Source organism: Selaginella moellendorffii, unplaced genomic scaffold (genome assembly GCF_000143415.4).
Source record: "Selaginella moellendorffii unplaced genomic scaffold, v1.0 SELMOscaffold_63, whole genome shotgun sequence".
In the NCBI taxonomy this organism is placed as follows: Eukaryota; Viridiplantae; Streptophyta; class Lycopodiopsida; order Selaginellales; family Selaginellaceae; genus Selaginella; species Selaginella moellendorffii.
The window spans coordinates 389,214-411,290 of NW_003314324.1; the positions used below are offsets into that span (position 1 = coordinate 389,214).

Here is a 22,077-nt window from a genome sequence, read left to right on the forward strand (position 1 = left end):
CTACGCTTTTTGGATGTAGCGGCGCAACTTTAGGCCAGATCTTTGGAGGGATTCAAGGCCCCAGAGAGCAACACGTAGGCGTTGGATCGCGTCGGCTGGAGCGTCACGGAATGCTTCGCTGCAAAGCGCGCTGGCTCATTGCTGGCGTGAACTTTACTCGCTGACAAAAGTGTCATCCAGGCCGTGGATTCGGGGCGGAATGGCATGCTGGAGACGAGCTCCTGGGCTTGCTTGAGCTCGCCGGAGCGACCCAAAACATCGATCAGGCAGTGGTAGTGCTCGGGCAGCGGGGGGATTTCCCAGTCCCTGGTCATGGTCGAGAAGTATTTCTTCCCTCGGTCCAGGAGCCCCACTCGGCTGCACGCCGCCAAGACGCTCACGAAGCTCAGGGCGTTGGGTATGATGCCCTCCATCTCCATCGCTCCGAAGAGCTCGAGAGTTTCGTGCCAGTAGCCATTCTGGGTGTTGCCTTGGAGCATTGTGTTCCAGGTGACTACGTCCTTCTCGGGTATGGAATCGAAGAGGAGCATTGCTTCTTTCATCCGGCAAATGTGAGCAAGGGCTTGGAGTGCTGACGTCCACGAAAGGTGGTCTCGCACTGGCATGGATTCGAACAAGGTCAAGGCTTGTTCTAGATGCCCGTTTTGGGCATATGCCGAAAGCATAGCGTTCCACGAGATAAGATCCGCATAGGGCATGTTGTTAAACACTTCTCTAGCTTCTGAAATACTGCCACTGTTTGCAAGAATTTCTATCATGATTGTGCTTGCAATGACGTCCTTTTCTGGCATTTTATGGAAGATTACCTTTGCTTCGTTACAATGCCCAGATTTGCCATAAGCAGCTATCATCGCCGTCCAGCAAGTTATGCCGTCGTCCGGCAATCTATCAAACATAGATCGCGCCTCTTCTAGTTTTCCATGCGATGCGTATGCAGCGATCATACAGTTCCATAGAACGCTGCTGTGTTCTGGAATACCATTGAAGAGTGAACTTGCCGTGTCAAGATGCCCGTTTTGAGCATATGCTGTAACCATGGCATTCCAGGAAACTATGTGTTTTTCAGGCATAGAATCAAACACTTTCCTAGCCATCGTAATATGTCCTGCTTGTGAGTATGCTGTGACCATTGTGGTCCATGAAATGACGTCTCTCTGTGGCATTTTTTCGAACAGACAGCACGCTTCCTCTAGGTGCCCATTTGAGGCAAATGCTGAGATCATTATATTCCATGAGAAAATGTTGGGATAGAGTATGGCGTCAAACACTCTTTTTGCATCTTGGGCGCTGCCGCACTTTCCATACATCTCGATCAGAAGGTTCGCAAGGTATCTGTCTGATCGATGTTGCTCAGATCCCAGGATCTGAGAGTGGACCTCCTTTGCGCGGAATAAGTCGCTGGAACCTCCAAGGGATCTGATAAACTGTACGTAGAAGCTGCGTTGTAGACACATAGAATGTATGAAATGCAATATTGAAAATGGTCACCAAGCTTCTTCCATCCCCTCAAAGCGGATTCATAGCAAATTGTCTTCACATTTACTACAAGGCATAAAGTGGATATTGCAAAACGTAATCATAAAGTGCCCAGCAAATGCCAAGGTTTGCAAAAGTATTGTGTATCTGCCTTGCACAGGGTGCAGATCATCAGTTTATTCGAAGAAACGCCACGCGTTGCAGTACAGCTTCAGCTGAGAGGCTGGCGTTTTAAAGAACACATGAATCATAGCTCCGTACATGCAAAAGAAAAAAAATGAAATAAAAACTGCAAAGCTTACTTCCCAGCAAAGACGTATTGATCACCATAACAGTTCAGCCTTTGCGAATTTGGCCAATCCGGGGCTGTGCGGCAAGCCATGCTCTTTTACTTTTCAAATGGCGTTAACATAATCGTAAGCTCACATTTTACATGCTCTGAATATGCTCCTGAGAAAAAGAGTGCCCAGATAATTATGCGCTCTTTTACATTGGTCCCTTTTTGCTAGAATTGTATATAAAGGGTTTCAGACCCTGAAAATTTCGTCCAAGTCTAGCTCGAAGCCATGGCGGAGGTGGCGAAGTTCGTAGAGCAAGTGATTATCAAGCTGGCCAATGCTGCTGAGGAGGACATGGAGCTTAACAGACAATCCAAGCCGGCCACCAGCAAGCTCAAAATGCTCGAATTTTTTGCTGGAGTGGCTGAGAAGCGATCCTACCATGCCCACTTGTTTGATAAGGGTGTCTTGATGCTTCTTGCTGCTTGGCTCAAGCCGCTTCCAGATGGGTCACTGCCCCATGCCATGATTCGCAGCACAATCTTCACAATCTTGCTTGAGAAGATGCCGATCGATTTGGATGATGAGACGAGAAAGAAGCAACTTGCATGGAGTGGCCTGGGCATGCTGGTGAGGTATTATTTAGAGCACAAGGAAGAGACACAGGAGAATAAATTGCTGGCCAAGAGGCTCATTGAGAAATGGAGTCGCGTGATCTTCGACACAGGAATTTGCCAGAGCAAGGTCGTCCACGATGAAACAATTGATAAGGTTTCTTCTCCATCGAAAAAGCGACCAGCAATAGCGATTGTGGAAGAAAATCTGGATCTCAGGGAGAAGCCATCTCCAAAGAAGAGAAGAATTCCACCAATCACAGCTCCCCAGCCCATGACCATGAATTTCTCGATTCGTCCGAAGTCTAGGTTTGATGGAGAAGCGATTAGAGAGAGTATAATGCAACGTGAAGCAATGGAATCCAAGAGGGCGAGGATAAACAAGTCCATGAAGCGACTACACGATGCCAACAAGAGAAGGCCCAGAGTCATGGGGGGCCGAGGTGTCCTCCTAATGTAAGAGATGTTCTCTGCTTGAGAGATCAAGCTAAGACTTGGTAACTATGAGAATGTTTTTAAAAGGTGCCAATCTTACATTGGTTACATCGATTTTTGCGCATCGAAAATAATCATATTCATTCATTCATTCCTGTTTTACAGCCTTGGAATTTTCTTGCCGTACAATATTTAGTGACCGAACTAAGAACATAATACGAAGAATAGAAACGCTGCAACTAGAAAGAATCCAAGAACCAAGATCTCGACGGATGGAACCACATACCTTGGACAATCGAAGCGATCATCGGTTGATTCTCGCTCGGAACAAAACTTTGATCCTCGCGCGCGCGATCAACACCTGCAAAACAGCACAAGCAGCACGCTCCCTACGCAGGTATTAACCTGTTCAGGTGCAAAGGGACTCTCTCAGCCTGTCCCTGAGACGGACAAGCACCCCTGGTGCTACCACTGTCAGCAATGCAAAATAGCGAACCTTCAAACTTATAGAGCAAAAACGAAAGAGAAATCTAGCTACACATGCGAGAGCACCACCACTTATTCCCTACAAACCAAACCAAACACTACCTTCAAACTTGATCGTCATCTTCTCCAGATCCAAATCCTGGCACTCCTTTCCTTGGCGAGATCACCTACAAAGACAAAGCTTTCAAGCAACTGAAGAAAAGAAAGAAAAACTTACCTTGTGAGACAAGATGATCTTTGGTCCATCGCTCTTAAGCAACTGGTTCCTTGCTTTCCTCCGGTAAGTAGATCTCCCCGCCGGACTCTCCCCACTGCTCGCCGGTGATGGTCTTCTTCGCAGCTGAAAACTCCTGGCTCATCTTAGCCATGCCGTCTTTCATCGCGTCCTCCATATTGGTGTAGCCATGCTCCTCGGCATACTTCCTCACGTCCTCCGTGATCTTCATGGAGCAAAACTTTGGACCACACATGGAGCAAAAGTGCGCGACTTTTGCTCCTTCGCTCGGCAGCGTCTCGTCGTGAAACGCCATCGCTGTCATGGGGTCCAACGACAGCGCAAACTGGTCCCTCCACCGGAACTGGAATCTCGCCGTGCTCAGCGCGTCGTCCCAAGCCTGAGCAAAAGGATGCTGTTTCGCAAGGTCCGCAGCGTGAGCAGCGATCTTGTAAGTTATCACCCCTTGCTTCACGTCGTCCCTGTTCGGCAGCCCGAGATGTTCCTTCGGCGTCACGTAGCACAGCAGCGCAGTCCCAAGAGCTCCAATGGTGGCGGCTCCAATGCCCGAAGTTATGTGATCGTATCCAGGGGCGATATCGGTCGTCAAGGGCCCCAGCGTGTAAAACGGTGCCTCGTTACACCAGTCGAGCTGCTTCTCCATGTTTTCTGGGATCTTGTGGAGTGGTACGTGGCCGGGGCCTTCGTTCATCACCTGGACATCCTTCTCCCAGGCCCGGCGAGTGAGCTCGCCTTGGACAGCCAGCTCCGAGAATTGCGACTGATCGTTCGCGTCGTGGATCGAGCCGGGTCGCAGGCCATCGCCGATGGAGAGCGAGATATCATACTGGTTGCAAATGTCGAGGATATCGTCCCAGTGCTCGTACGCAAAGTTCTCCTTGTGATGCGTCAGGCACCACTTTGCGTGAATGGAGCCACCCCTGGAAACTATTCCCGTCACCCGGTTTGCTGTGAGTGGGATGAACCGCAGCAGCACACCAGCATGGATCGTGAAGTAGTCCACACCCTGCTCGGCCTGTTCCAGGAGAGTTTCTCGAAACACCTCCCACGTCAAGTTCTCGGCGATGCCGTCAACTTTCTCGAGCGCTTGATAGATGGGAACAGTCCCGACCGGCACCGAAGCGTTCCTTAGAATCCACTCTCTCGTCTCGTGGATATGGCGGCCTGTGGACAGATCCATGATCGTGTCAGCTCCCCATCGAGTCGCCCACAGTAACTTCTGGACTTCCTCCTCGATCGAGCTCGTCACAGCCGAGTTGCCGATGTTTGCGTTAACTTTGACGAGGAAGTTCCTCCCTATGATCATCGGCTCCAGCTCCGTGTGCTTCTTGTTGGAGGGAATGATCGCCCGGCCTCGAGCAACCTCCGAGCGGACGAACTCGGGTTCCATGCTCTCTCTGGTCGCGCAGTAGAGCATCTCCTCAGTGATGACTCCCTTCTTTGCGTAGAACATTTGCGTCATCCTTGGCTCGGACTTTGCCCCGCGTCTCTCGATCCAAGCTTTCCTGAGTTTCGGGATTCCTGCGCAAAGGCATGCATGAGAGAAAAAAAAAGAATGGATCGACAGCATACCAGTTCGCGGATCGATGTTTTGCGGTCCAGTGGTATCGTAGAGATCAAACGGGGGGTGTCCACCGGATAGATGCACGCGACGAAAGGGAACCTTGAGCGTAGATCCTGTTTCTTCATGCACAACGTCTCTAAGAAATGCAAAGAAAGAGACCAATCGATCAATCGTAGAGAAAGAAACCAATCGATCAATCGATAAAAGAAGAAGAAGATTTCTTACGTGGTTTCTTTTGTGCAATTTGGGAAGCACTCCTCGAACGATGGCAGTGGCATGAACTTTGGGGCTGAAGGATCCTCCGTGGGACGCGTCCTTGCCGAGAGCAATCCCTTCGAGTGCCCATTCGATGCCCCGGTTGCGGCCGCGGGGACGGCATTCACCGCCTTAATCACCAGAGTTCTCACCTTCTTGGCCTTGGTCGATCCCAGGAGCCGCGCCACGGCGCCTTGATTCGATCCCATCGCCGCATCGCTGTGGGAGATGGAAGAGAGGGCGCAGCTCGACGCCATAGTGGCCATCGATCGAGCTCGAAATATCCCAAAATGCCAAAGTTCCCTCTCTCTTTAATTGGAGGGAGAAATATCTATGCCAACCTTTGCTCGTACACATTTCTTTGACCGTACACATCACGTTCTATATAAGCGCTTATTTTCAAATGGAATGATCGTTCCGTCTCCCCATTTCTCTTCAAAACCTGTTCATGCCGAGTGAAGAAAAACTTTGCTGCTGCTGCTGCTGCTGTTGCTGCTGTTGCTGCTGCTGCTTGGAGGAATTTCCGCTGCTCGGCATTCCAACTGCGTCGTGCGATTGGAAGCTCTGATGGTGCCGGTGATGGTGGTGGTGAACTTGATGAGCCGCTTGATGAGGCTGCTGCTGTTGATGAGCTTGAGCTTTCGGCGATGGAGACCCTCCATCGCTGGCAGCAGAGGTTAGAATGTATTGAGTGTTTTGAGTACCGATAGCTGTCGAGGCAGATGATCCGGCCGAGAGTTCGTAGCTTGTTGGAGACTTTGTCCATGCGTCTGATGACAGAAGAGAGAGAGCACGGCCTGAGTCGAGCACGGGGCTTAGTCCTCCGCCGCCTCCCCCTCCACCCCCGCCCGAGGAGGAGGAGAGCGAGAGTTTCATCTGGTCCGGCTTGGCCATGCTGCTGTTTGACGCCGTGATGGCTGCTGCTGTTGTCGACGACGACGAGGAGATCGTCGGGAGGCCGGTTGGTCTCTTGGAGTTTTGGAGCAGCAGCAGCAGCTTCTCCGGGGAGAGGTTCTCCACAAGCTGTTTGCTGAGGAACTGGTCGCGGCCGAGGCGTCCCCAGGCGCCGGCGCCGTAGCCGAGAGCGTGATCGCTGTGACTGTCGACGATGATCGAGGAGCCGACGCCGAGCCTTTGGTAAGCAGCTGGCCAAAGGAGAAAAAGCAACGTCAGCCGAGATAAAGCAGCGAAGTTTATATGAACTTCACCTTGGAAGCTAGCGTTTCCCATGTTGTAAGCAGCTAGAGCGTCGGGCTGTGGCTTCCTCCGGCGCTCGTTGTGCCCCTGGAGACGTCTCCGGCAGCTCCGTTTCCCCTCGTCAAACTCGGGCAGCAAGTGGAACCTGTGAGAGCAAGACCAGAGTGTGTGAGCCAACTAATGATTGTAAGGAAAGAACCAGCAAAGAATTCGTTCAAGCAAGAGAGAAAAGAATAAGAAACGAGAAAAATCGCTCTCCTGGCACACAAAGCTTGCAAGCAAGATCGAAGAAAAAAAGAGAAAAGCATAAGTATGGAGTGATGGAAAAAATCTCTCCTGACACTTCCACTCACGCACTGACCTGCTGCATTGCTGACAGAATCTTTGCTCCTGGCCATTGACAGTGTTCTTGGGAGTCTTGGAGTGGACTTCGCAAACTTTGTGGCGGCGGTGGTAGTCCTTGGAGCCGGAGAGATCCGCCTGGCAGCCCTCGACTTGGCACTTGGGAGTGACGCTGGTTTGCGAGCAGCCCCGCCCCTTTTTGGCCGGAGGAGTTGAGGATGGAGGAGGCGTTCCGGCCGCCGCTGGCGCTGGCGACGCCTTTTGCTCCTCGTAGGTCCTCTTGCCGAGCTTCAAGGCCATGGGAGACGAGGAATTCGCCGCTTCTTTCGTGTCCTCGTCCATCTCCTCCCAAGATCGCGCCTGCGCTCCGCCCGGCGAGGATTTGCCGGGGCTGTAGCCGCTGATGCCGCTGCTGCAAAACCCTAACTCCTCCCCGGGATTTCTCGGCGCCTTGACGGATTTCCACTCCCAGGGCTGCTGCTGCTGCTGCTGCATCTTACCTCGGTCCGCGTCGCCGCTGGCCGGGGATTTCGATCCTCCTGCGCTGGTCTTGGACGGGGAGAGCGCTGCGGGAGAATAGGAGGGAGAAGAGGACGACGCCATTCCTTTCTCTTTCTTTTTTCTTCTTTTCTCTTCTCTGGTTGGTTTTTGTTTTCTCTCCCCTGTTGTTGGTGTGTGTACACTAAAATTTTAAATGGCGAATATTGTATTAAATACAGGTAAGAAATTGGCAGCACGATTTCTGGATTGGTGGAAATGCTGCATTCCTATTGGACGCTGTAAAGCCCATGAACCGCTTTATACCGTTCCGGGCCCGACACGTGTCCGTATGGGACAGCACGGATGGGTGCCACCGGCCCGCCTGAGTGGAGAATATTCCTGTTTATGGGATTACATTAACTTAAATCTATGTTAAACCATGACCTAATTTGTAATCTTCTACATGCCACTGCCATCGTTCGAGGAGTGCTTCCCAAATTGCACCAAAGAAACCACGTAAGAAATCTTCTTCTTTTTCATGGATTGATCGATTGGTTTCCTTCTCTACGATTGATCCATTGGTCTCTTTCTTTGCATTTCTTAGAGACGTTGTGCATGAAGAAACAGGCTCTATGCTCAAGGTTCCCTTTCGTTGCGTGCATCTATCCGGTGGACACCCCCCGTTTGATCTCTACGATACCACTGGACTGCAAAACATTGATCCGCGAAATGGTATGCGGTCGATCCATTCTTTTTTTTCTCTCATGCATGCCTTTGCGCATGAATCCCGAAACTCAGGAAAGCTTGGATCGAGAGACGCGAGGCAAAGTCCGAGCCAAGGATGACGCAAATGTTCTACGCAAAGAAGGGAGTCATCACTGAGGAGATGCTCTACTGCGTGACCAGAGAGAGCATGGAACCCGAGTTCGTCCGCTCGGAGGTTGCTCGAGGCCGGGCGATCATTCCCTCCAACAAGAAGCACACGGAGCTGGAGCCGATGATCATCGGGAGGAACTTCCTCCTCAAAGTTAACGCAAACATCGGCAACTCGGCTGTGACGAGCTCGATCAAGGAAGTCCAGAAGTTACAGTGGGCGACTCGATAGGGAGCTGACACGATCATGGATCTGTCCACAGGCCGCCATATCCACGAGACGAGAGAGTGGATTCTAAGGAACGCTTCGGTGCCGGTCGAGACTGTTCCCATCTATCAAGCGCTCGAGAAAGTTGACGGCATCGCCGAGAACTTGACGTGGGAGGTGTGTCGAGAGACTCTCCTGGAACAGGCCGGGCAGGGTGTGGACTACTTCACGATCCATGCTGGTGTGCTACTGCGGTTCATCCCACTCACAGCAAACCGGGTGACGGGAATAGTTTCCAGGGGTGGCTCCATTCACGCAAAGTGGTGCCTGACGCATCACAAGGAGAACTTTGCGTACGAACACTGGGACGATATCCTCGACATTTGCAACCAGTATGATATCTCGCTCTCCATCGGCGATGGCCTGCGACCCGGCTCGATCCACGACGCGAACGATCAGTCGCAATTCTCGGAGCTGGCTGTCCAAGGCGAGCTCACTCGCCGGGCCTGGGAGAAGGATGTCCAGGTGATGAACGTAGGCCCCGGCCTCGTACCACTCCACAAGATCCCAGAAAACATGGAGAAGCAGCTCGACTGGTGTAACGAGGCACCGTTTTACACGCTGGGGCCCTTGACGACCGATATCGCCCCTGGATACGATCACATAACTTCGGGCATTGGAGCCGCCACCATTGGAGCTCTCGGGACTGCGCTGCTGTGCTACGTGACGCCGAAGGAACAGCCGAACAGGGACGACGTGAAGCAAGGGGTGATAACTTACAAGGTCGCTGCTCACGCCGCAGACCTTGCGAAAGCATTCTTTCGCGCAGGCTTGGGACGACGCGCTGAGAACGGCGGGACTCTAGTTCCGGTGGAGGGACCAGTTTGCACTGTCGTTGGACCCCATGACAGCGATGGCGTTTCATGACGAGACGCTGCCGAGCGAAGGAGCAAATGTCGCGCACTTTTGCTCCATGTGTGGTCCAAAGTTTTGCTCCATGAAGATCACGGAGGACGTGAGGAAGTATGCCGAGGAGCATGGCTACACCAATATGGAGGATGCGATGAAAGACGGCATGGCTAAGATGAGCCAGGAGTTTTCAGCTGCGAAGAAGACCATCACCGGCGAGCAGTGGGGAGAGTCTGGCGGGGAGATCTGTTTTGCAGGTGTAGATCGCGTGTGCGAGCGTCAAAGTTTTGTTCCGAGCGAGAATCAAACGATGATCGCTTCGATTGTCCAAGGTAGTGGTTCCATCCGTCGAGATCTTGTTTTTTCTTGGATTCTTCCTAGTTGTTTTCATTCTTCGTATGATATTCTTTCTAACTAGTTGATCACTAAATATTGTACAATGTAAAACAGGAATGAATGAATGAATTTGCAATGTAAACCTTTTACATTCTCATAGTTTCAAGTGTATAAAATCTTAGCTCGATCTGTCAAGCAAAGAACGTGTCTTACATTGCAAAGAACATCTCTTACATTACGAGGACACCTCAGCCCCCATGACTCTGGGCCTTCTCTTGTTAGCATTGTGTAGTCGTTTCATGGACTTGTTTATCCTCGCCCTCTTGGATTCTATTGCTTCACGTTGCGTTATACTCTCTCTAATCACTTTTCCATCAAACTTAGACTTTGGACGAATCGAGAAATTCATGGTCATGGGCTTGGGAGCAGTGGTTGGCGGAATTCTTCTCATTCTTTGGCTTCTCCTCGAGATCCAAATTTTCTTTTACAATCGCTGTTGTTGGTTGTTTTTTTTTATGGAGAAGAAATCTCACCAATTGTTTCATTGTGGACAACTTTGCTTTGGCAAATCACTATGTCAAAGATCACATGTCTTCATTTCTCAATCAGCCTTTTAGCCAACATTTTATTTTTATATGTCTATTCTTTGTGCTTTAAAAAATATCTTACCAACTTGCCCAACCAACTCCACACTAATTACTTCTTTTTTCGTCTCATCATCCAAATCAATTTGCATTTTTTCAAGCAAGATTGTGCTACGAATCATGGCATGGGACAATGACCCATCTGGAAGTGGCTTGAGCCAAGCGGTGAGAAGCATCAAAACATTCTTATCACACCTGGGCATGGTAGAATCGCTTCTCAACCACTCCAATGAGAAATTCAAGCATTTTCAGCTTGCTGGTGCCCGGCTTGGATTGCCTGTTTAGCTCCACAGCAGCATTGGCCAGCTTGATAATCAGTTGCTCTAAGAACTTTGCCACCTTCGACATGGCTTCGAGCTAGACTTGGACGAAATTAATTTACAACTTCAGGGTCTGAAATCCTTATATACAATTCTAGCAAAACGGGACAAATGTAAAAGAACGCATATTATCTGGGTTTTTTTTTTCAGGAGCATATTCAGAGCATGTAAAATGTTTTGAAAAGTAAAAGGCGCTTGCCGCAGTCCGCCGCTAGTTATGGCGCCAGTGAGGTCGTTGTGGGAGACGTTCAAGTAGTTCATGTTCTTGAGCGCCAGGAATTCCACTGGAATCTTGCCGGTCAAGGCGAGATTCAGCGTCTTCAAGCTCGTGAGATTGGCGAGGCTGGGAGGGATGGCGGCAGTGGAGCGCCGTGAGTTGGCCAAGCTCTGGTGGATTTTCCCAGTGATGCGGTTGGAGCTGAGGCTCAGCACTGCGATGCATTTCGTCTTGGATCATTGTTGGAGAACCAGCTCGGGATGGCTCCTGTGAGCTGCGACGAGATCGATCCGGACCCTCCCAAGTCGAGAACTTCCAGATGACGCAGCTTAACCAAAGGCAGGAGGTACGGGACCATCCACGCCATTATCTCGTTAAAGATTTTGTACTACACATCCACATCGACCAAGTGAAAATAACATCACGTTGAAAGAAATAAAACTCCTCTCCTAGTAATGCTACTCAAGAATTCAGTCGCATGCAATGCCATGCTAGCCGGATATTCCCACGCTGGCAAAGTTGAGCAGGCAAGTGTCTATTTGACAAAATGTCAAGTTGGAGTTTAGTATCGAGGAGCTCACTGCTGTATGCCTATGCAGGATCAAGAGATATGGACTTGACACGACGATTTTCGATAATATACCATATCAGCAGCTAGTTTCCTGGAACACCATGCTTGATGCTTATGCCCGAAACGGGTATATGGCATGGTCATGTTCCATGCTAGAAAAACTTTTCAGAGAAGAATGGATTTTCTTGGGATGCAATGCTCACTTGCGTGTACCCAAGCAGGGGATTTGGTTTCTGTATTTGAGTTGTTTCACAATATGCAGATGGCCGGCATTTACAATTAAGGTAGATTTGTCTCAGCTCTTAGTGCTCACGGCCAAGTTGGTAGTGTTGAATGTGCTAGAAGTTACTTTGTGTTTCGATGGCTTTTGATTGTGGCATTCAACCATGTCACCATCATTACTCCCGCATGATCGATGGCTTGGCAAGAGCTGGTTACATTAAGAGAACTGATCACAAACATGCAATTTGGTCCCACTTCTTTGGATTGGCTGTGCCCCTTAGCTGCATGTCGGCACCTCATTGCTGTGAGCAGCAGAGCCATGTATCCTCTCTTGGCAAATGTACGGGCATAGCATTGATAGAATCTAAAGAAAACCAAAAACTGCTGCCTAGATTATGTTGTCAAAGTTTTAAGACTCGAAGTCAAACTCTTAACAATTGCATTTCAAATTCAAATAATTTTGTCTTTATTGTCAATCATTCTATGTGTCTACAAATGACGCCTTGCTGTTCAGCAGACAAAGTAGGGAATATGTCTGATTCTATGCGAATATGCTCAAAACTTCAAAAGCATAACTAGAAGGCGATCAATGTTTGATAGATTGCCTAATGACTATAGCTGCGATGATAGTTACTAACAATATGGAGGCTAGTGACCTACAACAATCTTGGTTGCCTTGTCGCTACACAGAACAAAGTTATTTTTTTATGCAATGCCGCAGCACGATCTCGTCACCTGGACTGTGATGCTTGGCGCATGCGCACTAAACGAGGATGTTGAATTTTCCACAGATGCCTGAGATCGAGCAACACCGTCATGCAATGCTACATGTTAGACAATCAAAGCTTATATTTGACTCCATGCCGCAGAGAGCTCTCTCGTCGTGGACAACAATGCTCAATGTTCTTGCCAAGAACAGCACCGGGGAGGAAACCAAGAGCTTTTTCTATCAAATGTTGCTCTCACAACCATCAAACTTGGAGCTTGTGAAGGCCACCTTTGATCAAATGCCGCAGCAAGACTTGTGCATTTGGAACTCTATTCTTTCGGCGTAAGCTATCATGGAGCTCCACAAGAGTTGGTCCCTATCAAAAAAATTCCTTGATGCCCTTCCCGGGAAAATGCAGATATTACAAGCGACAACGTTGCTGTGAAAGATTAAAGCAACTTCACGTAGTTTACTAGCTAGAGGTAGAACGCATTTAACATTGTGTTGTTCGACGAGGCCTCGGGCATCTCGTTAAAGATTCTTAATGTAAAGTCACAATCTCCTGATCGGGCATATGCAGAAGTAAGCGCCACAGCCAAATGCAAGCCATCGATTCTCCAAACTCTTCGTGCTTTGCATCCATGCAAACAGCCACAAAGGCAGAAGGGACATTAATTAATTAATTAAAAGGCAAAGCCATTTTGAAAGTAGAAGTCCGCCATTTTCAGGACAGGGCTAGGGTTTTTGGGGAGCACGGGGGCAGGGGCTTGCCGCAGAGCCCCGGATTGGCGGCGAAGTTGTCCGGGTCCATGTCGATGAGCGGCTGTCCGCTAGGTATGGCGCCAGTGAGCTGGTTGTGGGAGACATTCAAGTTGACCAGGTTCTTGAGCGCTAGGAATTCCACTGGAATCTTGCCGGTCAAGCGGTTCTGGGCGAGGTTCAGCCTCAACACGCTCGTGAGATTGCCGAGGCTGGGAGGGATGGTGCCAGTGAGCGCGTTGTCGTCCAGGTAGAGCTCTGTGACTTGGGTCAGCTGGCCAAGCTCTGGTGGGATTTCCCCAGTGATGCGGTTGGAGCTGAGGCTCAGCACTGCGACGTCGCTGACTTGGGTCATCGGGATCTTGCCGAACCAGCTCGGGATGGCTCCTGTGAGCTGGGAGTGGTCAAGCAGGAGGAAGGAAACTTGGGGGAGCGTCGACAGTCCTTCGAGAGCATGAAAGCTGAGATTGTTGTGGTGGAGTCCGAGGTAGTAGAGCGCTCCTTTTCCCATGTTGCTCAAGTCTTCCGGTACTCCCGTAAGGAAGTTGTCCCGCAGCTCCAAATACCTCAGCTTGGGGAGTGTTTTTCCAAAGCTGTCTGGAAGTTTTCCTTGGAGCTTGTTGGACTCGAGGTAGAGATGCTTGAGGCTGGAGATTCGTCCCAATGAATTGGGCAAAGCTCCGGTGATGGAGTTGAAGGAGAGGTCGATCTCGCATGTCAGGTCGTCGGGGTGTACCTTGAGGTTGATGCTTCCAAACCAGGAAGGTATTGGCCCTTGAAGCTTGCAGTCGCGGAGAGAGATCGTTGAGAGCTCCGGGAGTGTTGTCAGCCCGGAGATGGCGTCAAAGCTCGTGATATCATTGTAGTCAAGGCGGATGACTTGCAAGCTGGTAAGGTTGGCCATGTTGGTGGGAAGCCCAGTGAGTTTGTTCATTGACAACTGCAACGTTTTGAGGTTTTTGAGGCCCCCTTGAGCAAATCCTTCTGGGATCCTGCCACTCAATGAGTTGGACGAGACATCGAGGCTGACAAGTTTGATAAGTTGGCCGAGAGAACTTGGTATTTGTCCGGTAAGCCGACCGCGAGCCAACGAAAGTTCTTCCAGGGAAGAGAGCTGACCGAAAGAGCTTGGAATGGAGCCACGGATACTGTTGCCAGACAGGTCCAGTACTTTGAGCTTCTTGAGGTTGCCGAGCGTGTCAGGGAATCGTCCAGCGACGGCGGTGCCTGATATCTTCAGCGTCTCTAAGCTGGCAAGGTTGCCTAGCGATGGAGGAATGGAGCCGGACAGCATGGTGACACTTAAGTCGAGATACTCCAAGTTTTGGAGGTCGCCGAGGCTCTTCGGAATGGATCCTGTGAGCTGGGAAATGCGCGAGAGATCGAGACGTTGGAGGCTTTTCAGCTCCCCCAAAGACGAAGGAATGGAACCTGTGAGCTTGGAAGAGTCCGAGAGATCGAGCTGCTCAAGGCTTTTCAGTTTCCTCAAGAAGGAAGGAATGGAGCCCGTGAACCAGCTTCCTTGGAGATTTAAGACAGTGAGATTCTCAAGGTTGACGAGGAACGAAGGAATGCTGCCGGCAGACGCATCAGCTCTTTCCAGGATGAGCTTCCTCAAGCTGGTAAGTTTTCCAATAAGCGATGGAAACGGTCCTTCGAATCTATAACCTGACAGATCCAGTATTTGCAGCGTGAATGCGAGCTGAGCAAGAGACGATGGCAGCGGTCCGGAGAAGAAGAAGTTCCCGCCCAAGTCGAGAACTTCCAGTCGAAGTAGCTTACCAAAGGTGGAAGGTATCGGACCGTTCATACCATTGCCGCGGACGTTGAGAGCGCGGAGATGAGTGAGGCTTCCCAGCTCCGGAGACAGCGTACCTGTTAGTCCTACGGATTCCAGGTTGAGCTCGCTCACCCGTCCGCTAGCTCCGTCGCATTTGACACCAGGCCAGGCACAGCAGCTGGATTCCTGGGTCCAGTTGGTGAGCAGCTTACTCCGAGTCTCGTCGGCATTTTTGAAAGCCAGCAATGCCTTCTCGTCTTCGCTGTTGCAGGATGCCGCAGTGGTGCCGTGAGCGAGGAGTGAAACGAGGAAGGCAATAAGAAGTGTTCTAGACATCGCAAACACAATGACGATACGAGGTACACAAAGAGGCTCACTCTCTATTTACGTAGGACTGCGCACTGTGAGGGAAGAAAGGATGGATGAAAATGGGAGAGCGTCCAAAGGGACTTAAACTATGATAGATCAAGGATTGCGCAGAATTTTTCCTTCTTTCTCACTTCCCCATGCTTCTTAGTTGCACTAGTCCTTGGTTTTCGTGTTTTATTACTGCCTGGCTGACAAGCCTTTCACTACTTGACAACTCACAAGGCATACCATGTTCGTGCCAGGGCATAGCCAAGAAAGAAGTATTTTTTGACGAATTGACCATTGTACTGACCGAGTGTGCCTGCTAAGTACATGAATCTCTCAGCTGACACACTGAAAAAGTCACGTACACGATTTTCACGCTTGGTCGTCCTGATCCAGACATCACTTTGTATCTTGGAACGTAGTTAGTGGAGGCCACAGTGGAGGAGGCTGTGGTGGAGGGGAGGTGACTAAAATGATCTCTTAGATCTCAATATGTACAGGAATTTTGTTTGCGAGCTTGTGTAATTGTTTGCTAATAACAACGCATAGACATAATTAATACATAGCATGAAGGCAGTGGCAGTCAACAAACAACTAAGGTAATGGCTTTTGAGATGTGTTCCATCCCAAGGTCTGCAATACTAAGAGAGATGTTTTATATGCAATAACAAGCACTTGAAATATCTTATATAAGGAAAGTGTAATTGTTATGACTGCTCATGATGAGCATCTGACAGTAATCTACAAGCTAAGGTTAATGTACAATTTCATATGATCGTCATGAATCTCTTGAATAGCTTTTTCCTTGACTTTCCATCTTTTATATATCTAATGGTAATGTGGGGACCTTCATTTAACATTAGTGTCCCATGCTTCTGGTAAACAACTCTATATTGATTCTTATGTTTCTTAGTTGGGCACAAATAAATTATAAAAAAATTTATCATTACTTCTTGGCTTGATTGGTGCCTCCATTTGGGGCCCCATGTTCCATATCCTTCAAAAGCGGGACGTTATCCAAGCTCCAGACCATGAAAAGATGGTGAGGGTTGGCCACAGTGGCACATTAGTTAATAGTCATGAATTTTTATTTTTAATTTTTTTGCCATGCCTTGGGATGAACATGGTGAGACAGCCACTAAAACTGCTCCAAGAGAGTGCTTTGGGAGGATCAGGATGTATGGCAAGCTTTCAAGAGTCAAGGATGCTTGGAAAGTTTTCGATCGCATGCGTGACAAGGACTTAGTGTCTTTGTTCTTGATGCTGGCTTTGTATGCGCAAAATGATCATGTAGAAGAGGCCAAGCTGATGTTTTCCGCCATTTGATGTCGAGAGTGCGATTGCGGGCATGGATGCCTGCCTGAGAATCATGGCTGTCAGTGTTTGATCGCCCATAGAACTGAACACACGCTTTGCCTCTTGCGGATACCTGGTTTGGGCATATATTTTGGGTACAAATTCCAAGCAGCTAGTCTCTGGCATTTCTTCAAAGGTGTTCTTAGCTTCGTCCACATTTCTATTATTTGTATGCAACGTGAAAACCACCGTCCTAGAGATCATACTTCTCTCAAGCATGGCATCAAACACCTGAATCATCTGGTTGATATACCCGTTTTTGGCATATGCAGAGATCACAGCGTTCCAATAAATCCCTGTGAGGCATCTCGTTAAGATTTTGTAAGCTTCCTCTACACATCCACACCGACCAAGTGAAGATAACATCATGTTGAAAGAAATCAAACTCCTCTCCAAATAATGCCACTCAAGAATCCAGTGACATGCAACGCCATGCTAGGCGGATATGCCCATGCTGGCAAAGTCGAGCAGGCAAAGTGTATATTTGACAAAATGCCATGTTGGAGTTCAGTGTCGTGGAGTTCACTGCTGTATGTCTACGCAGGGTCAAGAGATATGGACTTGACATGACGACTTTTCGATAAAATGCCATACCAGCAGCTAGTTTCCTGGAATACCATGCTTGATGCTTATGCCCAAAACGGGTATATGGCAGAAGCAAGGGTCATGTTCAATGCAATGGTGGAGAAGGACGTAATTTCTTGAACTATAATGCTTGCTGGTTATGGTCTTAATGGCAAGAATGTGCTAGAAGTTTCTTTGGCTTTTGATTGTGGCATTGAGCCATGTCACCAGCATTACTCTTGCATGATCGATGGCTTGGCACGAGCTGGTTACATAGACAATGCAAGAGAACTCATCGCAAACATGCCATTTGCTGCCACTTATTTGGATGGGCTGTGCCTTTTAGCTGCATGTTGGAGCCTCAAGTGTGGAACCTGCATATCGAAATGGGTGTCTGGAATTGCTGTGAGCAGCAGAGCCGTGTTCTCATGGCAAATTTATGGGCCTAGCATTGACAGAATCTAAAAAACAAACGAACTGCTGCCCAGACTATCTTAACAATTGCGTTTCAAATTCAAATAATTTTGTCTTTATTGAAAATCATTCTATCTATATCCCAGGATCTGAGCGTGGACCTCCTTGCTCTGAGGGATCTCGCGAGCAGCTTCAATCAGAGAAATACCTTGGAAATCTTGTGATCGAGGTGTAGCAGGCGAAAGCGTGTTTGATGACTCCTTGCTGCAAAAAGTAGGGAATGCGAATCTTCGATTCTTCCAAAAGCATAACTAGAAGACGATCAATATTTGATAGACTTTATGATAGCTGCTAACGAAGCAAAGATAATTCCTTTGCTCACATGCCACGATTCTCACGATGGAGCAAACCCAATGCCCTAAGCTTCGTGAGCGTGGCTTTTGAAATCCCTTTCCACTCCGTGACACTCCAGCCGACTTGATCCAACGCCTTAGACTGCTTCGAAATCCGGCCAAGAGGCTACATCCAAAAAATGTGTGATTCTCGATTAAGTCAGTTTCCTCATGGCATATGCCCGAACTGGGCATACTCTCAATGATATTCAATGAGATGCCGCAACACAGCTCTCTCATAGAATGCAATTCTGTCCGTCCACCCACAGCTGGGATAAACAATGCCGAGAAAATTCTCTCCGAGAGGCCTGAGTATGATCTCTTCCATGCTCGCGGCATATTCCCGGAAGGAGGAAGTCCAGAAGTTACAGTGGGCGACTCGATGGGGAGCTGACACGATCATGGATCTGTCCACAGGCCGCCATATCCACGAGACGAGAGAGTGGATTCTAAGGAACGCTTCGGTGCCGGTCTGAACTGTTCCCATCTATCAAGCGCTCGAGAAAGTTGACGGCATCACCGAGAACTTGACGTGGGAGGTGTTTCGAGAAACTCTCCTGGAGGTGTGCTGCTGCGGTTCATCCCACTCACAGCAAACCGGGTGACGGGAATAGTTTCCAGGGGTGGCCCCATTCACGCAAAGTGGTGCCTGACGCATCACAAGGAGAACTTTGCGTACGAACACTGGGACGATATCCTCGACATTTGCAACCAGTATGATATCTCGCTCTCCATCGACGATGGCCTGCGACCCGGCTCGATCCACGACGCGAACGATCAGTCGCAATTCTCGGAGCTGGCTGTCGAAGGCGAGCTCACTCGCCGGGCCTGGGAGAAGGATGTCCAGGTGATGAACGAAGGCCCCGGCCACGTACCACTCCACAAGATCCCAGAAAACATAGAGAAGCAGCGCGACTGGTGTAACGAGGCACCGTTTTACACGCTCGGGGCCTTGACGACCGATATCATCACATAACTTCGGGCATTGGAGCCGACATCAATGGAGCTCTCGGGACTGCGCTTCTGTGCTACGTGACTCTTAAGGAACATCTCGGGCTCCCGAACAGGGATGACGTGAAGCAAGGGGTGATAACTTACAAGATCGCTGCTCACGCTGCGGACCTTGCGAAACAGCATCCTTTTGCTTAGGCTTGGGACGACGCGCTGAGCACGGCGAGATTCCAGTTCCGGTGGAGGGACCAGTTTGCGCTGTCCTTGGACCCCATGACAGCGTTGGCGTTTCACGACGAGACGCTGCCGAGCGAAGGAGCAAAAGTCGCGCACTTTTGCTCCATGTGTGGTCCAAAGTTTTGCTCCATGAAGATCACGGAGGACGTGAGGAAGTATGCCGAGGAGCATGGCTACACCAATATGGAGGACGCGATGAAAGACGGCATGGCTAAGATGAGCCAGGAGTTTTCAGCTGCGAAGAAGACTATCACCGGCGAGCAGTGGGGAGAGTCCGGTGGGGAGATCTACTTACCAGAGGAAAGCAAGGAACCAGTTGCTTAAGAGCGATGGCTGAAAGATCATCTTGTCTCACAAGGTAAGCTTTTCTTTCTTTTCTTCAGTTGCTTGAAAGCTTTGTCTTTGTAGGTGATCTTGCCAAGGAAAGGAGCGACAGGATTTGGATCTGGAGAAGATGACGATCAAGTTTGAAGGTAGAGTTTGGTTTGGTTTGTAGGGAATAAGTGGTGGTGCTCTCGCTTGTGTAGCTAGATTTCTCTTTCGTTTTTGCTCTATAAGTTTGAAGGTTTGCTATTTTGCATTGCTGACAGCGGTAGCACCAGGGTGCTTGTCCGTCTCAGGGACAGGGTGAGAGAGTCCCTTTGCACCTGAACAGGTTAACACCTGCGTAGATTCTCGCTCGGAACAAAACTTTGATCCTCGTGCGCGCGATCTACACCTGCAAAACAGCACAAGCAGCACGCTCCCTACATCAATCGATGATCGCTTCAATTATCCAAGGTATGTGGTTCCATCCGTCGAGATCTTGCTTTTTCTTGGATTCTTTCTAGTTCCAGCGTTTTTATTCTTCGTATTATGTCCTTTCTAACTAGTTCGGTCACTAAATATTGTACGGCAAGAAAATGCCAAGGATGTAAAACAGGAATGAATGAATGAATATGATTATTTTCCATGCGCAAAAATCGGTGTAAGCAATGTAAGATTGTCACCTTTTACATTCTCATAGTTTCCACGATCTCTCAAGCAAAGAACATCTTTTACATTGCATACCTAGCTCTTTCGTTTTGCTAGAATTGTATATAAAGGGTACACAACCTAGCAGCGTACAGGTACCAATATAAAGAATTGTATATATATTTGCGCCATACCGTATAGCGTACAGGTACCAATGTAAAAGAGCGCATATTATCTTGTCATTCTTTTTCTCAGGTGAACTTACAAACATATGTTAACGCCCTTGCCGCAGAGCCCCAGATTGGCGGCGAAGTTCTCGCTGCTAGGTATGGCGCAAGTGAGGTGGTTATGGGAGACGTTCAAGTAGTTCAGGTTCTGGATGGTGGGATTTTCCCAGTGATGCGGTTGGAGCTGAGGCTCAACACTGCAACGTGCGACGAGGTCGATCCGGAAAAGAAGTTCCCTTCCACGTCGCGAACTTTCAGCTGACGCAGCTTAACCAAAGGCATCCATGTCATCGTGGACGCTGAGAGTCCGGAGCTGAGAGAGCGTACTCAGCAATCCAGCTGCTGTGCCTGGTCTGGTGTCAAATGCGACAGAGCTAGCGGACGTGTGAGTGAGCTCAAGCTGGGATTAAGAGGTCCATTTGGTAAGCAGGTTACTCCGATGCACGTCTGCACTTTAAAAAGCCACTAATGCCTTCTCGTCTTCGCTGTTGCAGGATGCCGCAGTGGTGCTGTGAACAAGGAGCGAAACGAGTAAAACAACGAGAAGTGTTCAAGACATTGCAAGGGAACCCACAAGCCAATGATGATACGAGGTAATCTAAGAGGCTCACTCTCTATTTACGTTATAGGAGAGAACACGCACTGTGAGGGACGAAAGAGCTTCAAAGGTACTTATACTAAGAAGTCCTGCTGCTTATCTTCATGTTCTCATTGCAGTCGTTTCTTGGCCTTTGTGTTTGTTTGCTGGCGGCGTTCCCGCACTGAGAATGACACTGTTCAATTGGTGGCCAGGAGGTTAACTTTTAGTTCCAAGTTCAATGGTTCTTACACACTCTCCAGGTGATTACTTTACAACTAACAAGGTACACCATGTTTGTAAGGAATTTTTTTCCTGATAGGGGGGGCTCCATGATAGCTTCATATGCATGCACGCAAGGCAACGAAATGCAGGCCGTCGATTCTCAAAACTCTTCTCTTTGTATTCATCGTGGCCGCACAAAGGCAGAAGGCATGAAAACTAAAAGTCCCGCCATCTTCATGACAGAGCTGGGGGAGCGCTTGCCACAGAGCCCCGGATTGGCGGCAAAGTTCTCCGGATCCATGTCGATGAGCGGCTCTCCGCTAGGTATGGCGCCAGTGAGCTGGTTGTGGGCAACATTCAAGTAGTTCAGTTTCTTGAGCGTCAGGAATTCCACTGGAATCTTGCCGGTCAGGCGGTTCCTGGCAAGGTCGAGCCTCTGCAAGCTCGTGAGCTTGGCGAGGCTGGGAGGGATGGCGCCAGTGAGCGCGTTGTCATCCAGGTAGAGCGCCGTGAGTTGGGTCAGCTGACCAAGCTCTGGTGGGATTTCCCCAGTGATGCGGTTGGAGCTGAGGCTTAGCACTGCGACGTCGCTGACGACGTCTTTGGCGTTTTGGGCCATTGGGATCTTGCCGAGCCAGCTCGGGATGGCTCCTGTGAGCTGGGAGTGGTCGAGCGCGAGGAAGGAAACTTGGGGGAGTGTGGTCAGTCCTTCGAGAGCCTGAAAGCTGAGGTTGTTGTAGTTGAGTCCGAGGTGGTACAGCGTTCCTTTTCCCATGTTGCTCAAGTCTATCGGGACTCCCGTAAGGAAGTTGTCGCGCAGCTCCAGATACCTCAACTTGGGGAGAGTTTTTCCAAAGCTGTCTGGAAGTTTTCCTTGGATCTTGTTGGACTGGAGGAAGAGGTGCTTGAGGTTGGA

At 49.4% G+C, this 22,077-nt stretch overlaps 5 protein-coding genes, 1 long non-coding RNA gene and 1 pseudogene across 7 annotated transcripts; 3 read left to right on the top strand and 4 right to left on the bottom strand.

The window, feature by feature from the left end:
• Positions 1-29: 29 nt before the first annotated feature.
• Positions 30-1,858, bottom strand: LOC112351579 (pentatricopeptide repeat-containing protein At4g02750-like). The gene is made up of 2 exons (XM_024689688.1): positions 1,779-1,858; positions 30-1,437 (listed from the first exon to the last, which is right to left on the bottom strand). Exons 1-2 carry the CDS (start codon positions 1,856-1,858, stop codon positions 30-32), a joined length of 1,488 nt encoding a protein of 495 aa, XP_024545456.1.
• Positions 1,859-2,042: 184 nt separating this feature from the next.
• On the top strand, positions 2,043-2,828 carry LOC9644804 (protein IWS1 homolog 1). Its single transcript, XM_002984538.2, has one exon. It carries the CDS (start codon positions 2,043-2,045, stop codon positions 2,826-2,828), a length of 786 nt encoding a protein of 261 aa, XP_002984584.2.
• A 101-nt stretch (positions 2,829-2,929) lies between these two features.
• LOC9644640 (phosphomethylpyrimidine synthase, chloroplastic) lies at positions 2,930-5,671 on the bottom strand. 2 transcript variants are annotated; one of them, XR_002994160.1, is made up of 5 exons: positions 5,314-5,671; positions 5,097-5,224; positions 3,507-5,045; positions 3,392-3,456; positions 2,930-3,262 (listed from the first exon to the last, which is right to left on the bottom strand). XR_002994160.1 is itself a non-coding variant. In XM_002984628.2 (4 exons), the coding sequence occupies exons 1-3, from the start codon at positions 5,607-5,609 to the stop codon at positions 3,541-3,543; spliced, it is 1,929 nt and encodes a 642-aa protein (XP_002984674.2). In that variant the 5' UTR covers positions 5,610-5,671; the 3' UTR covers positions 3,280-3,456; positions 3,507-3,540. The 2 variants fall into 2 exon arrangements, 1 of the variants encoding a protein (XP_002984674.2); XM_002984628.2 differs by lacking the exon at positions 2,930-3,262 and having other exon boundaries at positions 3,280-3,456.
• A 4-nt stretch (positions 5,672-5,675) lies between these two features.
• Positions 5,676-7,609, bottom strand: LOC9644805 (squamosa promoter-binding-like protein 2). Its single transcript, XM_002984629.2, has 3 exons — positions 6,902-7,609; positions 6,552-6,685; positions 5,676-6,488 (listed from the first exon to the last, which is right to left on the bottom strand). The coding sequence occupies exons 1-3, from the start codon at positions 7,483-7,485 to the stop codon at positions 5,779-5,781; spliced, it is 1,428 nt and encodes a 475-aa protein (XP_002984675.2). The 5' UTR covers positions 7,486-7,609; the 3' UTR covers positions 5,676-5,778.
• A 541-nt stretch (positions 7,610-8,150) lies between these two features.
• LOC112340457 lies at positions 8,151-9,770 on the top strand (annotated as a pseudogene).
• Positions 9,771-13,029: 3,259 nt separating this feature from the next.
• LOC112351553 (LRR receptor-like serine/threonine-protein kinase GSO1) lies at positions 13,030-15,642 on the bottom strand. The gene has a single exon (XM_024689629.1). It carries the CDS (start codon positions 15,244-15,246, stop codon positions 13,096-13,098), a length of 2,151 nt encoding a protein of 716 aa, XP_024545397.1. The 5' UTR covers positions 15,247-15,642; the 3' UTR covers positions 13,030-13,095.
• A 3,425-nt stretch (positions 15,643-19,067) lies between these two features.
• LOC9644806 lies at positions 19,068-19,763 on the top strand. The gene is made up of 2 exons (XR_002994162.1): positions 19,068-19,536; positions 19,587-19,763. It is a non-coding gene; the product is annotated as an uncharacterized LOC9644806 (long non-coding RNA).
• Positions 19,764-22,077: the final 2,314 nt, after the last annotated feature.